We start from the raw sequence: 17,397 nt of genomic DNA, 5'->3' as shown, positions 1-17,397 counted from the left end.
TCTGCTATGTTGTGTTCTATTGACTGTGACGTAAAATGTCAGATGCTGGAAAGTACCTCCTTTGACTGTGACCAAACGCTCTGGGCATCCTCAGACAGAATGATCACAGTGAGTCTGTCCACAGGCACAAGCTAACAGACCGGAGAGGGCTTCGCTCTAGGGTGCCAGAGGACCAAACCTTTACTCTTCACTCCTACACTCAAGTATCTTCTCTACCATTAGTCAAAGTGAAGTAGAGAAGGAACAGTCCTTTCTTGACAATGAGGAAAGTGCTAGAGACTGAATGTTGTCCTCCCCTCCCCCACTCATACCTTGAAACCTAATCCCCAATGTGATAGTATTTGGAGGTGGGGCCTTTAGGAGGTGATGAGATCATGAAGGTGGAACCCTCATGGATGGGAGTAGCATCCTTATAAAAGAGGCTCAGAGAGCTGCCTGTCCCTTCTGCCATGTGAGGTTACAGAAGGCACTACCTTTATGAACCAAGAAGTGGGCCGTCACCAGACACAGAACCTGCTGGTATCTTGATCGTGGACTGCCCAGCCTTCCGGTGTTGTTTCTCAACCACTCACTCTATGGTACTTTGTTAGAAATGCCTAAATTGACTAAGACAGAAGGCTGCAGGTTAATTCTGGTTAATTGCCAGAATGAATTAATATCTCTCTCTTTAATTCACATATGAAACTGAAAAGTCCTGACGGTCCCCGGAATTGGCATTAAGCATTTAAAGGATTCTGATGCTCCTGCTTAGTGTCTTGGGAAACTCTTGGAGCACAGCAATCTCAACACACTTGATGTCAGGCAGATTTGCACTGGGTCCTGGCAGCTCATATCTACCCAACCTGTGTCCAGATGGGCACCACCTCCTTTTTTGCCCTCAGTAATCCAAAACAGGGCAAGGAACACATTCACTCCACATGGCCACCACAGTCTGTACAGCAAGGCAAACACTCTCTCCCCAGCCTCCAGGTAAGTACGTTCCTTCTAAGATGCTTCCTTCCCTGTTTTAGGCATGCTTAACTCCCAGCATACAGGTGAATTCAAGAGCTAAAAATTCAACATAAAACATTTTAAATCAGTTCTTTTAGTCTCTAATAATTAACACAGGATGAGACATCCCATTCTGTCTGCTTATAGTATTAGTGGAAAAGCATATACACTCACACAGTGGCAAAAAGTTATAGGTGATTCTCTCTATACAAGGTTTTAGTATTTAGCAAATTTCTACAATATAAAATGTGTCAAAATAAATTATTTTAAAGCTAAAATTTTATATCATTTGAGGAAAAAAATACAGTATTTTCCTAAGAAGAAACAAACAAACTTGAAATCATTTCACTTACTTTCTGTTCAGGGCTTTCCTGAAATAAAAGTCCAAAATAGTCCTTTTCCAAGAGATTGAGGTGTTCGCACACTTTGTCAAATAACACTTGTCCCTTCGCACATTTCTGAGGGAAAAGAAATGACATCTTTACTTTTCAAGCACTAAAGATTCCATGAGTACTACAAATAAAGGACTTCACATCAGATAATATTATTTAGCATAATATATTTGTTTTCTAATCTCTTATAATACAAGAGTGATTAATAACCTTTTCACTTTAGAATTCTTCCTCCTCCCTACACAAGGCATACATTCTAAAATGAAAGCGTGATCAAATGCTTTACTTGCTACTCTATGAAAATATAAAACAGAATCAAAAAGTAAGATGCCAGGAGTTCACTTATTTTTATAATAGTACAAAAACAGAGACACCTGGGTGGCTTAGTCGATTAAGCATCCAACTTGGGCTCAGGTCATGATCTCGCAGTTTATGTGTTTCAGCCCTGTGTCAGGCTCTCTGTCAGCTCAGAGCCTGAAGCCTGTTTTGGATTCTGTGTCTCCCTCTCTCTCTCCCTCTGCCGTTTTCCCACTTGTGCTCTCTCTCTAAAATAAATAAACTTAAAAATAAAGTAGTACAAAAACACGTCCAAACTGCCTCCCTCAAAATTCCTCAAGGTGGCTTATATTATATTTGTGAAATATACTCCCCCAGGAAAATCATTTAGCCCTATTCTTCAGTGGATCCTAACATGATTTATCCCATCAGTACTTAGGCTTTTTTGTTCCACAATTTGTAGAATAGAAAAAAAAAATATTTTTCAATTCAAGCTATGCTTTTTCTCAAGAATGACAGGACATTCTTCAGAACAATATTTTAAGATACAAGGGAATGGAACTAGGAGAATAAAATCAGTAGTCTCTAAGGATGTATTTTGTCTTAAGTAGTTTGATGTATTTTGTTTAAGAAGCTGCTATCCAGAGATGTAAAAGCCTTGGACAGGCACAGAAGAAAAACTCAGTCTAATCAATGGCAAAACAAAGTGGTGACTCATTTCCAATGAAAACGCAGACCCCTGGGAACACTCAAACTGCGAGGTCAGGTCACACACACCCCTCCATTCCCTGCATAGACAGAAGCTGGCCACTGGACTACAAGTGAAAACTGAACACGCCCTCAGACCTTTTCATTCTCAAGACGAATGCCCTAATGCCATCAAAATAGATACTTATTAGTTAATCCACTATGTGGAAACTGAGGTCTCCCACACATTTATCTTTAAAAATGGAATAATAGGGGCGCCTGGGTGGCGCAGTCGGTTAAGCGTCCGACTTCAGCCAGGTCACGATCTCGCTGTCCGTGAGTTCGAGCCCCGAGTCAGGCTCTGGGCTGATGGCTCAGAGCCTGGAGCCTGTTTCCGATTCTGTGTCTCCCTCTCTCTCTGCCCCTTCCCCGTTCATGCTCTGTCTCTCTCTGTCCCAAAAATAAATAAATGTTGAAAAAAAAATGGAATAAGAGGGGCACCCAGATGGCTCAGTTTGTTAAGCGTCCAACTCTTGATTTTGGCTTAGATCATGACCTCACAGTTCATCAGATCAAGCCCCACACTGGGCTCTGTGATCGCAGCAGAGCTTGGGATTCTCTCTCTCCCTCTCTCCCCAAATAAATATTTAAAAACAGAACAAAAATGGAATAAAAGACATTTTAATTTCAAATGAGTACAACTCTGATAAGGAGTTTCAAAAGACGGTCTTCAGAAACTCAATGCAAGGGTCTGTTTTTCTTCCTTTCTTTCTTCCTTCTCTTTGTGGGAGCAGAGGTGGAAAACTCATGCCTGAGAGACATGCAAAGGAGGATCTGGAACTTTCATTATTAAATGTTTTATAGTAATGTTTCTTTTAAAAAGAGGGGAGCAGAGCTAAGATGGCAGAGATATAAGGGGACAAGGATTTTCCTTGTCCCTCAAACACAGCCGTAATCGGGTCACATCACTTGGGACATCCAGGAAGTCAATCTGTGCAGTGGCAGAATGATCTCCACAGGTGGAGTGAGACCGCATGGTGGGACAGAGGTGCATGTATGTGAAAACTGGGGGAGATAAATTGGCACGGGTATGGAGGGTAGGGAACGCCTTCTGTGGAGAGACTAAAGAGAAAGAGAAAGAGAGAGGGGCTGTAAAATTGCAGTATCCAGTTAGCACAAGAGGCAAACCTCTCCAGACCACAGACTGGGGGACGAGAAATACGGTGAGTGCCAGTTTCTATTTTGTAAACAGCCTTAGGAGCTGAAACTCGGAGCTTTCTAAAGTGCACAACTTTCTCCAGACTGAAGCCAGAGCCCTGTGCACGCACCTGGGGGCAGAAGGAGCCAACCCTGGGGCGCAGTAGGATCTCAGGGGCACCCTCAGAGAGAACAGTCCCTTTCCTCAAGCACTGTGGGGAGAAGGTTTATTGCCTCCCCCAGGGACAAAAGACTTTGCAGGCCCGAGCCAAAGGCCTTTATCAGCAGGGCAAAGTGGCGCTACCCCAGAGCAGGCTCTGTGAGGTGCAGGGCCCTTGAAGACACTGGGTTTTGAATCCCAGCTGAGTGCGTGGGAGAGAGCGGAGTAGGGCAAGTCGACCTATTCAGTGAGGGCTGCCTGAACAGCGTGGTTTGAGACACCTGGTCTGGGGAGCAGAGATTGGGGGGGTCATCATTTTTCTCCCCATCACCAAAGGTGGGGCTTCAGGGAGCAACACAGCAGTCCCCCCGTGGAGGCGAGACCTGCTTATACCAAACCTGCCCTTCCGTGCCTGGTAACTGCACATCTACCCAAGTAAGATTGACACTGACCGTACCAGACCGCTTCTCCTCCAGACCAGCACAGCCACGGCCCCAGAGACCAATAGCTGTGTTTTTTTTTTTTTTTTTAATTTTTCTTTGTCTTTTTGTTTCTACCCTCCTCTTTTTCTCTTTTGGAACCAGGCTCATAATTTTGGATTTGTTTTTGGTGAATTATATATACTAATACCAAATATACGTGTGTGTGTGTGTGTGTGTGTGTGTGTGTACGTACATTTGTTCAATCAGGCATTTTTTATTCTTTTTACACCTTTTCTAACCTTTATTTTCCTTTCTCTTTCTCTGGATTTAGCATTATAGTTTTTTTGATTCTCTGTTTGGTCTTCTTCCCCCCCACCCCCCCCTTTCATTTTTCTCTTTTTATGGGATCAGGATTCCCCTTACCTTTTTCTTTTTCCAGGGTGTCTTCAATGAACAAATCAAAGCACACCTGGTTGAAAGTCCAAACACTCCACCACTACAGGCGAGCAGTTTTCCAGAGGACTGACCAGTGGGACTGAGCAGCCAAAACGCAACAACAGGGTGCACACAACATACACCAAAAACACTTCCTGAAGTGCCAGGCCCTGAACGGTGTATGACGCCTTTTTAATGTAATAGTGCTCGCAGGTGCGGGACACAGAACAAGCTATTAAAACACGCAAAAGACAGAAACTTAGCCAAACTGACAAAATAGAAGAACACAATACAAAAATCAAGAATTCTGAAAGCAGTTAGGGACAAACAGGCCTTAACCTACAAGGGTAGACACATAAGGGTGGTGGCAGACCTGTCCACCGACACTTGGCAGGCCAGAAGGGAGTGGCAGGAAACATTCAATGTGCTGAATAGGAAAAATCTGCAGCCAAGACTCCTTTATCCAGCAAGGCGGTCATTCAGAATAGGAGAGATAAAGGCTTTCCCAGACAAACAAAAACTAAGGAGTTCATGACCACTAAATCAGCCCTTCAAGAGATCCTAAGGGAGACTCTGTGAGTGGAAAGCAGTAAAAAAATAAAAATAAAATAAAATACATAGAATTATACTAAATAGCAGGGGAAAGAAGGTGAAAGCAACACAGATTATTTCAACACAGCAAGCACTGTACCTTCATTGTATCACTACAGATTCAGGAAAGTACTAAGGACATTTAAAATACGTATGTGTGTCTATGTCTGTATATTCAAAGTACATATTAATAGAGTATACTAAGGAAGAGTATTGAACTCTGGATTCCAAATGCCAAAGTTTTACATTCATTTCCATTACTAACAAATTATGTGACCAGGGAAAAGATACTTCACTTCTATTTGCCTTACTTGGCACATCTGTGAAACAAGGGAATAAAATCCACCACAGACTGGAGTACCAAAAATTGTAATACAGAGAGCTTAGAACAGTATATGTGGCACATAGTGCTTCATCAGTATTGGCTCCTATTGTTATAAGCTGGAGAGTTTTGTAACATGAAAAGTGATTAGTTTCACTTACATGGGATTTTGGCTTAAGCTTTTAAAATGAAAGCTTCTCAATTTCATTATTTGATCTACATGCAATTATTAACCTATATAATTAAAACTTTGAGTTTGGAGGTATTTTAGAGTAACTTTATGAGGAGAAGGGAAGGCAAAGCAGACAGCTGGCTTTCTTAAATGTGCAGTGAAATCATGGTCCAGGAGGAGATACGGTTGCAAATAACAGCAATGAATATTTTAAAGGTAATAAATAAGACAGAATTCACTTTCTCTGATGTGAACTTCAACATTGTTCACTTCTGAATCTGTAGTGAGTAGAAAATGGCCCATCATAATAGGTGGTCATAAGATACCTCTTGAATCAACTGGAAAAACATTATGGTGTACTATATGTAACATACTTATTTTAATGAGGTGATATTTAACCTACTCAGGCTCCCAGTGACTGACCATAGCCACAATTTCAGCACCCACTTTGAAATTAGGAACTTTCCTTATCACAGATAACAAAGCAAGCAAACTACTATAGCTCCTGACACATCTATCTACTTGAACACCATCCTCTATGCATTTCTAATAAAGGACTCACAAAAGACATTTTATTTACTATAAAGCAGAAATTATCTTCTTATTTAGAAAGATGCCAAAAAACTCAAAAAGCGCTAATATAAGTTGTCCTTTAACCAGATAAAATTTCCCAAACTTACCATTTCTACAAAACATCTGGCTATATGTGACAACTACTTTCAAATGAGCAAACTACTAAAACCGTTAGACATCATGAAGAAATGTAACAGAAACAAAAGGAGATTCATACTATTTGATAGTATGAATGCTATTGATATTGACAAATGCTATTTGAAAGCAGGGTCAAAAGAATATTTAAGACAACTAATGTCTATGAATACATACCTCTGTTCAAAGAGGAAACCTATTCCAACACTGGCTTAAAGTGCATTTTTATTAATAAATCATACTTTCTCACTGGTTTCCATTTCAAAAATAGAAACGTGCTCTCATGGACAGAATTCCCCTAGAAGATTAAGAGCAAAAACATCCACAAAGCTCACCACCACAATTTGGCATCAGTGTGCTGGGCAGCATGGGGTGGGGAATGAGGGGCATCCACACAGGGGCTGGAGTCAGACCTAGTCCCTCCCTCATCAACACCTTGTAGGCACTTTACTATTACTAGACAAGTGAGACAATAGGCAAACCAGATAGTCTCCTTAACTGTAAAAGGAAGTCATAGGTATCCCACAGCTCACTATGAGGGTCAAGTTAACCCAATGAGACAGTACACATCAAAGTGCCAAACCAAGTGCCTTCCTCCATCAGCTGAATCCTGTCACAAACTGTTCTTTCACTAGCCCACATCTAACAAACATCAGAGTATCTTCTAGATGCTCAGATTGCTTCTCTGCTATGCTCTCCTTCCCTTCTCTAGGAAACAGATTTTAAATGCTTGATTAGATCTTAACTGCATACACATATTACTTAAGATTCCATTCAGCATCTCCACCCTTAACGAACTCAACATCTGGCTGGAAAAGCAAGAATGTAAAAATATCGTGAGACACGTACTAAAAGATGCATGTGCAAAGTGCTATGGAAACACCAAGAACAGATGAGTAACAGGGTCTGAGAAATACCACAGCTTTACCAAGACTGTAGCATCTGAAATGAATCTTAAAGGAAATGATTTCTTTCAAGGCAGAGAAACAGCATATTCGGAAGAACTTAATTTCCCCTTTGGATGTTTATAGAGTCTGATGCGGCCAGTTTCTATTCAAGTGACACTGGAGACTATAGGAAGATGAAAAAAGTAACCCATCCATAAGAGACAAGCCATGCAGTTTGCCTGCCAGTCATACAGTCCCACTCGCACACGACTGCAAGAGCTTGCCAGGCTAAAAGGCTCAACATATTCTGATCCAGCATCTAATACGTATTAGTTCCTATGTTAAGACATCATGAAAACAATGATAAATAAGACATAGATGGTCTTGGGAACTTTACAGTCAAATGACAGAAAAAAATAAAAAAAGAAATCCCCCAGGGGAAAACCAAGTCCTGTGAATCTATGCCTTTAGAGATAACTAGCTCCCTGGTCCAGAGGACATAGCCGATGGCCCTGGAGATAGCTTCATCCAATAAACAGCTCTACTCAAAGACAATGTCTTACTCTGGGCATAAAGGTTAACCAAATACAACCGCATCTTCCCTCGGGAGTTTAAATACAAGATGCACGCGCACGCATGTACACGGTTCTCCAGCAGAGTGGTATCAACACTGAGGTGAAGATAGTGAGAAGGCAATCAGCAGAAGCCAAGGGTATCAGGAGGTAGACCTCTAGTTGCCAAGCATGTTCCATTGGTCTCACTAGTCCCATGAGATGTCCCATGTATATACCCACATCCGCCAGAAGGGGAGTGAGACTAGGATAAGGAAAATTCTGCTTAATGTACATAATTACTAGGCATGCAGCTTCCTATTTGCATGTAAGATACCCTGGGAAGTTCTATGGTGAAAAAAACCTGTTTCCCATCATTCAACCTGATGTTCCCCAAAATTATTTGGCTAAATAAAGCACAGTCATATTTTAATACAACACTTACTAACTTACTCCATATCAGAATTACTGTTCTCCAGACCATTTATCTCAAGAAATGTGGGAAAAAAAGATTACCATGATCTGGCCCTCAAGCAGATTTTGGAGAATGGCATTAAAATTTTTTATTACTATTAGTATGATTTATTAAACTTAAAAAAAAAAAAAGTTCACCCATTACCTTGTTGATTCAAAAATGCCAAAAAAAAGAGAATTTGGTTTAAACTGGTTCAGAATTGGATGCATCTAGCTGTCTGGCTGAAGCAAATGATTATTCCCAGAGATTTACAAAAAAAAAAAAAAAAAAAAATCCCAACAAATATAATCAAAAAATCAAAACACATACAAAGAAACCAATCACTATTATTATTAGATGCAATATCAAAATCAGATCTTCATATACTGTAGATAATGGAATTATCAGGTATAGAACACAAAATAAGTATGTTTTACATGTTTAAAGAAATATTATAAAATATAAACTATCAAAAAGCAGATTCTGAAAAGAACCAAACAGAATACCTAGAAATAAAACCTGTAACAATAGATTATAATCCAAATGGGCAGATTTTGGCACGGTTAAAGAGAAAACCAGTGAACCTCAAGATGGATCTGAAAAACGTAACCAGAATGCAACAAAGAAAGATGGAAAATATGAAAGAATTTCAGACATGGAAGACAGAATGAGGAGGTCTACATGTATTTCATCAGAATTCTAACTGAAGGGGCATGAAGGGGCAACTGGCTGGCTCACAGCGGAGCACGTAGCCCTTGATCTCAGGGTTGTGAGTTCAAGCCACATGCTGGGTACAGAGATTACTTAAAAATAAAATCTTTAAAAAAAAAATTCTAATTGAAACCAATACGGAGAATAAGAGGCAATAGGCATCTTGCCTATGTAAAAGATGTAATAGTTGATTAATGCTAAAACTCTCAAATTAAGAAAACTCCACGGATCTCGAGCCACATAAAATGAAATCCATTACTCTATAATCACGTTATTCCATTATTTTATTATTCTGATTCATTAACATTCAAAAGGTTTTGACATTCTTTTTTAAAAATAATAAATATAGTAAAGCCACCAAGACAAGAGGAAAGAAACAGGAGCTAAGGAATAAGGATTGATTGTAAGAAAACTAACAGAAAACCCAGAGAAGTTACTCTTAAGAAACCTACAACGGATCCACTTGTGGAAGCTAATTCAAAAAGGCAAACAAAATACACGCTTCTTCTCCCATTAAGAAACTATATCAGACTATCTCATGTTGAATACTACATATTCAGGGTTCCACGTGGTTACGCTTTATGAGTGCTCCTCTTCAATCAAACTTGCCCATAGCGGTATGACCCAGTGGCTCACAACTTCTCTTTGCCTTCACACTGATCACTTTGTGTCACACTCCACAAATAATGCTCACGATTCAGGGGAAAGGAACCAAGACACAATTCATAACGGTAACACGGAAAGACATGGGGTGGTATGCCAGTTGAAACTGTTCCTTCTCCCCTCCAGATTCCAGTGTGTACCATCTCTTTCGTTAGAATCACTGATTCTCAACTGTATTGAGGAAAAATACTGCAGTAAAATGCCAGTGACCTGGATTTGAACAACAGCCCCACTTCTTAAGAGCTAGGTAACCCGAGGCAAGTTACTTACCTTTGCTATGCCTCAGTTTCCTCTCTTTCAAATACAAATACTTCTGGGGGGTCTGGGTGGTTCTTTCGGTTAAGTGCTCGACACTTGATTTCAGCTGAGGTCACAATGTGAGGGTCCTGAGATTGAGCCCTGTGCCAGGCTATGTGCTGAATGTTGAACCTGCTTACGATTCTCTCTCTCCCTCTGCCTCTGCCCCTACCCGGCTCGACCCCTCATTCTCTCCCCAAAATAAAACAAAATTAAATAAATAAAAATCAAATATAACCACTTGCTGTATAATAGTGATAATTAAATGAGGTGTATTTAAAATGCTTAATAAAATATTTGGCACTTTATATGGATTCATTCAAAGGCAGCTGAAATCACAGGACCTTTCTGAGCTGCCCTAAAACTAATTGATTTTAAATATGATTAAAGAGCTTTCACACTTATTTCATCCAGTCTCATTTCACAAATGAGAAAACTAAGGTTGCAGAGTTTAACCTATTTTTCAGTCTGATTTCCTGAATTTCTTTTGAAGAACACAATTCCTACTTGTGATACCCATAAACATTAGCACTCAGTATCATCCAGGAAGGCAACTTCCTCCTATTATCATTGTTTTGACTTTTTTATAAACAATTTGAATTCTATTTCATGAAAGGACTACAAATATACATTTGTTAACCAAGCAGAAAATACAGATATTTTGTTTTACTATGTGCACTTAAAATACCAGTACAAGTACCTGTCATAGCACTTTGGGAGTATTGCCCCAGATAACGAGGACTGTGGACTTGCCAAGACATACTCTTTAATTTCTTTCCTTTTTTTTTTTTTTATATTAATGTTTTTGAGACAGAGAGAGAGCACAAGCAGGGGAGGGGCAGAGAGAGAGAGGGAGACACAGCATCCGAAGCAGGCTCCAGGCTCTGAGCTGTCAGCACAGAGCCCGATGCAGGGTTCGAACTCACAGACTGTGAGATCATGACCTGAGCTGAAGTCGGACGCTTAACCGACTGAGCCACCCAGGTGCCCCTCAAATTTCTTTCTTAACCTGATTTATTTCCAACTGTTGAAACACTACCTCTAGAAAAATCTCCAAATTCTCGTTCCCCATAAAATCTAATCTCCCGATAGTTACCTTTCTCCTTCAAGCACTTTGTTACACATCTACGGTACTTATTCTTATATTCTACTCCTTTCGATATTACTTTTGGAGACTGAATTCTTTAAGCAAAAGTATGTCTTACTTTAACATCTTCTAGGGCAGCATTTCATTGAGTAACTAGCTCACTAGTAGGTCAAAATATATCCATTGGATGGAATGGCTTCGTGCCATGATGCCAGCCAAAAAGTTGGCCGAGCAGAGTCTAGAATTCAAGCCTCTGGCTAGCAGTCTTATGCAATCTCCTGGATCTAGCTCATGGACTACCACCCATAGATATTCAAGGAGCTAAACCAAACACACACTGCCAACTACATTCTGGGAGAAGAACAGCCACAGACCTACATTTCATTTTCACAATTCTACATTGTACTTAAACTCTTCGTTAGTAATTAGAGCATTTCCAAATACTTCTTGGGAACCGGAGAAATGACAAAAGCAGAAGTCAATCTGCCTCTCTTTCTCTTAAGAGCAGGCCATGCCCCACCTTTATGCAGAAGGAGGCAGGGGGGTTTTATAGACCCTTTACATTACTTCACAAAGACATCAGTTTCACCGTTACTTCCTCTTGCTAAGCGAAAGCATGCCTTTGCTTTGTATCCCTTCTACCACTAGAATCTTTACAGACTATGAACTGTGTCGATTGCTACTCTATTAGCACTGAGTTAATTAAACCATTAAAACCATAAAACTTGCCAACCACACTCCAAAAAAATCTTACTTTCTATATTAAATGCCAACAAGCTTTACAATCTCTTTTTCCCTGTCTGCCTCTCCCTAACCCCACTTACAGCACAGACCAGAAATATAAAATCACTGGGCTGAAAAATTAAACAAAAAAAAGTCCTTTGGTCTACCTTCCAGGTATCAGATTTTTTTTTCCATATTTAAAAGACTACATAATATATTAGAGAGCTCCAAAAAGGGGGGGGGGGGCGGGAAAGACATTTTAGATGGGTTTAAAATATGTTAGTCAAGGACTGAATTAAAAAAAAAGAAAAAGAAAAAGAAAAGAAAGGCAATCTACAGCAGACCCAGCTGAAGAAAGACAGACTGGAATCTGAGAAGCTGAGCAAAGTCCCCCGTGCCTGTCTGTTATTTGTGGCATTCACTATTGAGGCCAAAACATGACATTTCTGGAGGCCTCTCAACTTAGAGGAATTTATGCAACTGCTTACCCGGCAGATTGCAGTGGATGCCAGCACCACTGGCGTTTTATAAAGCACCATCACGGTCTCCGTGTAGGCCCCTCCACACTGTAGTTATTGTGTGCCGAGGACAGAGTGCTGGGAAGTGCACAATGCAATGCATACATTACACCCCTCGAACCATGTATTTTGCACTAGCTCTAAACTACACTATGCAAATATAAAAGGCCAAGGAAAGAAAGGTATGCAAAGAGCAAACACAACAACAGATACATTGTCAGGCCATGGAGGAAATCAAAGAAAACCATACAGAAGAGTAAAGAGAGAGTCTCGTATAGTCTAAGGCCATCATTTACCAGATGGTTCTTTCCCTACCAATCTGGGTGAGCTGTCAATACACCTCTGTCCCAAAGTTCACTGAAACCCCAACAAAAAGGGGTGCCTGGGTGGCTCAGTCGGTTAAGCATCCAACTTCGGCTCAGGTCATGATCTGGCGGTTTGTGACTTCGAGCCCCGTGTTGGGCTCTGTGCTGACAGCTCAGAGCCTGGAGCCTGCTTCCCATTCTCTGTCTCCCTCTCTCTCTCTCTGCCCCTCCCCCCTCATGCTGTCTTTCTCTCAAAAATAAAAACATTAAAAAAATTAAAAAAAACAACAAAAAGGAAGACACTATATCCAATTATTGTGTGTGTGTTGAAAATTTAATTCCAGAAATAAATGAGCCACTGATAATAAACATTTTTAAGTTTCCCTGATTAATAAGAATTAAATTTGAAAACATTTTTCCAACTACTCAAAAAGACATGCATATTATAGAAAAAATATATATACATCTATACATAAAGTGAGTACAAATATGCACATACATGTGTAGATACACACATATGTATCCTTCTTACTCTGAGTAGTTGAAAAGTTTGAAAAACTTTTTCATTAGTGATCAGGAAAACTGTGTATATGTACATCCACAAAGAAATAAACATACATTATCAAGATTATGTAGCGTGTAGGTTTCTTTTTTTTTTTAATTTTTTTTTTAACGTTTATTTATTTTTGACACAGAGAGAGACAGAGCATGAACAGGGGAGAGGCAGAGAGGGAGGGAGACACAGAATCTGAAACAGGCTCCAGGCTCTGAGCTGTCAGCACAGAGCCCGACACAGGGCTCAAACTCACGGACCGTCAGATCATGACCTGAGCCGAAGTCAGACGCTTAACCAACCAAGCCACCCAGGCGCCCCGCGTGTACGTTTCTTATAAATCACCATAAGTAGAAGAAATTTTTCTTATATAGTATTCAAGACCAGGCTACAAAAGGGAAGGGGGGGGGACCTCACAGGTCAGGTCATTATAAGATTTCTATTTCTTTTCCATTACACAGGATTCATGGGGTTAGGATTGATTGCTGAGCAATTCTGCATGTTGTGGACATGAACAACATAAAATAATGTAGTTTTAGGTGTTAGAAATAAAAATGCTACTAAAACAAAAACACACATGAGACCAGAACAGACTGCACAATACCTCCTGGTAACTAAATCCTGCAATAATTTTAAAGGAAACCCTAGCAAAGCTGGAAGCATAGAGGCTCACCTTTAATGCAAATCATACGCACCCCTTAATGAACTCAAGGACAGAGGAATGTGCCTTTCATACACACCAAAAGACCCTGTTTCACGAACACAATTCTTCAGGTCCATACAAGTCTAAATGCAGTATTTGGATAGAATTTTTCTCTAACCCAGTGTGCCGACGCTTGAAATGTTTTGGAATTCTTAACTGGGCACACAATTCATCTCATAAGCAACCAGGTAAGTTTAGATTACAAATGACACAGAAAAGTAGGTTTCATTTCTATGCTCTGTGGACCACAGCAAAAACAACAAAATCCTGCTACTAATATTATAAACAAACCAACGAACACAGCACACTGTCAACCACCAACCTGAGTCTATGGACATGGCCCTTCTTCCTCCCAAAGCAAATAAATGCTTAATTTTCAGTCTTAAAAGATAACACACTGGGGGGGGGGTGGGGAGCGCCCTGGGTGGCTCAGTCTGTTGAGCATCCGACTTCAGCTCAGGTCATGATCTCACAGCTCATGAGTTCGAGCCCCACACGGGGCTCGCTGTCAGCACGGAGCCTGCTTGGGATGCTCTGTCCCCCTTCTCTCTGTCCCTCTCCTGCTCATGTTTGTTCTCTCTCTCTCAAAAATGAATAAACATAAAAAAAGGTAACACATTAAATTTTTAATCCTTCATCCACAATCACATTCTATATTTCTAAGGTGGTTGTAATTTAAATTTCCGGCAACCCAGACGTTTTCATCAGCTTTCAGGACACAAGAATCAGGTCACTGACCAGAGGGCACACCCTCGAGGACTTCTATCTCCACAGTGCAGAGCAGCCCTGCACTGTTGAAAGGGGCTGTTCCAGAGACCAGTCCCCACTCCTCTCACCAGCATGCTGGCTCCAGGGTAATCCCAAAGCGAGCCCTCAACTGGGGATGCAGAAAACCTCACAAAAGCCCCAGAGCGACGGAGCTTGAAGCTTATTAAACAGACCCGATTTGTTGATGAAATGTAAATATCTGCACAGAAATTTTATACAAGGGATTGTACTTAATTTTTGGCTTTGTCTTTAACTAAATGATGATAAACACCCTTGTCAGTTCTAATACGTGTCATAAAAAGTGGTCCCTTAAACACCTTCCTTTCCTAATGAAAGTTGAATGAAACAGTATTGTAGCATATCAGGAAAGAATCATCTAAATCTTCATTTGTTCTAAGTGAACAGCTGCTAACTGGCCTGCAATTTCTCATATGCAAAATCCAACTACATTTCTATTCTTAGAGTTCTCGTTGATTTTGGTGGTAAAGGAACTCATCTGACTTTTTTTTTTTTTTTTTTTTAATCCAACTGGCTATGGACAAGGTCTCTCTCCCGACTCTCCAGTAAGAAGATAAATCCTTGGACATTAGGGATTGGTTTATTCAAAACTGCAAAATAAAGTGTATTGTTTTTAAATCATGTGGTGTTTTCCTACTTGTAAGAGTACTAACTAAAATCTAGAGTCTAAGCAAGTTCTTTGTATTACGAAGCCACTGTGCACATATAAGTGGTGTCGGTTTCCATTGTGGGCCTTCCAAGTCACTAAGTTACTAATAAAATATAAAAAACATTGTCAGGAATTTATCCAAGGCATGGGATATTAGTGTTTTCATCCAAAATCCAAGAAAAACAAAAAAGTATCCTGAGAAAAATATAATCAGGCTTTTTAAAAGATAACAATTGCAGTTAATCAAGTCCTTGCTACACGTGGAGTGCTGCTCAAAGCAAATCCCGACCAGACAATCAGAGCCAGAGTGAGGAAACAGCTGTCAAGTAGACCCCGACACATAGTCAGACCTCCTGCAGTCTCCATGGAGGGTCTCTACTCCACTCACTTTCCTACCACTAGAGGAAAATACCTCGTTAATAAATCAACAAGGGGCTCATTTATGAATTCACCCAGTATCTGGGGAGCAGCGGTTCCGCAGAAGGTGCCTGGGATGTTACAGCCTCTCAGAGCAGTTCTTCACTCTTGTGCCTGGCATCAAACCCAGGATCTTCAGAGGTGACACCCGCGGGCATCTGTACTTTTTAAATTTTTCTATTAGGTTTTATTTCTTACAACAGTTCCAGGTTCACAGAAATGGAGAAGGCACAGAGATTTCCCATATATCTTCTAGCCTCACAAATGCATAGCCTCCCCCACAGTCAGCATCCCCCCCGGGTACATTTGTTACAACTGACGAACTTACACTGACACAGTCATAGTTATCCGAGTCCATAGTTAACATCAGGGCCCACCCTTGGTGTGGCGCATTCTATCAGTCTGGACCAATGTATAATGACACGCGTCTACCATTGTAGAGTAATTCCACTGCCCTAAAAATCCTCTGTGCTCCTGTATCTTTAAAAATCGCAACCAAGGATTCTGACCATGAGGCAACGCAAAGGTCAGGGAACAGACCCCCTCTCCCAGAGTTAAGACTATCTGCCCTCACACCAAAGTCCATTAGCTTTCTGTCTGGCCAGGCACCATGCAGTGCTGTACATTCACCTTTCTTCCCTTTCAAAGGCTGAGACACAAAAGCCAGGACCCAAAGGAAAATACATTAACTGTTCAAGATTTCACTAAAAATCCTTTAAAAAGCGACTGGTTCGCAGAGCCTGGTAACATAAAATTTATCCGACAATCTTTAATAACAACTATCTTTGAAACTACATTTGAAATAAAATGATCAACAAATGGAAAAACACAAGACACACACTTGACCACAGATCTTATGTAGATGTGATCTTATCATAAACTGGGCCCAATGAAACTATTCTCACCTCTACTGGCCAGGAGTGTTTAAAATTTCTTTTTTTTAAACAGTGGACCAAAGTAAAAGTTGCAATGCAGAATCATCTTAAATATTTACTTTATTACAGCTGTAAAACAGAGGGAAACAGGATCTGATGCAAAAAGAGAGGCCTCGAGTTGTTTTTTTTTTTTTTTTAGCAACAATAATTTTCTTATACCTCACCACCTGAATTTCTGATTCTTGAACTCAATGACAAGCAACTTTCAGACAATCTGAGAAAAAAAATACATTTCATTTTGAGATAGCACAGTTTTTAAACACTGATCTGAGGCAACAGTGTTTCCATTCAGCTTGACATTTTTTCCCAAGTAAAAGTTTTTTCATTCCTGGTGGGTGACTAACAAACTCAAGTAAAACCAAAAGGAAAATGACAACAAGGTCTTTGTTCACCATAGAGGCGGGTTGGAGGGGGGGGTTGGGGGGTTGGGCGGTGCTGGGTGAATCTTCAAGACTTTAGAGTTTAAAGATACATAAATTAACTACATAAGGAGAAAAACTGTGAGGTATCAGAGAGAGAAACATGGGGATTCAGAAGCAAGGAAGTTAGAAAGCGTTTGCGTAAGTGCGGCTGTGATGCCTCCCCAAAAGGCTACCTTACCACCAATGTGTCTACCTGATCCAAGGACGCCATAAATCCAGCTTTCTAGACTGACACAAACTGCCTTAATGTTTTCTCGTGCCTTGGCTTCACTAGTGAAATTTTACCACTTAGGATTCTTTAGAGACAAGAGGTTTCTTTTAAAATGCAAATAATCTCTTAGAAGGCAGTACAGGTAATCAATCATTCACACACTGAAGTCATTC

At 40.4% G+C, this 17,397-nt stretch overlaps 1 protein-coding gene across 1 annotated transcript in view; it reads right to left on the bottom strand.

Annotated features, from left to right (window-relative positions):
- The window catches only part of EPB41L2 (erythrocyte membrane protein band 4.1 like 2), a 255,844-nt gene that overhangs the window by 82,565 nt on the left and 155,882 nt on the right, over nt 1–17,397 (bottom strand). Inside the window, exon 4 of the mRNA XM_047102614.1 lies at nt 1,344–1,448. Within this exon, the coding sequence (XP_046958570.1) occupies nt 1,344–1,448 (105 nt within the window). The remainder of the gene's footprint in view (nt 1–1,343; nt 1,449–17,397) is intronic.

The sequence above is a fragment of the Lynx rufus genome, unplaced genomic scaffold (assembly GCF_022079265.1).
Source record: "Lynx rufus isolate CCGP_SWC_20201006 ecotype Redwood Valley unplaced genomic scaffold, mLynRuf1.p SCAF_6, whole genome shotgun sequence".
Lineage (NCBI taxonomy): Eukaryota > Metazoa > Chordata > Mammalia > Carnivora > Felidae > Lynx > Lynx rufus.
Note: the sequence above shows the minus strand (reverse complement) of the source record. Positions and strands in the feature narration are given on the sequence as shown.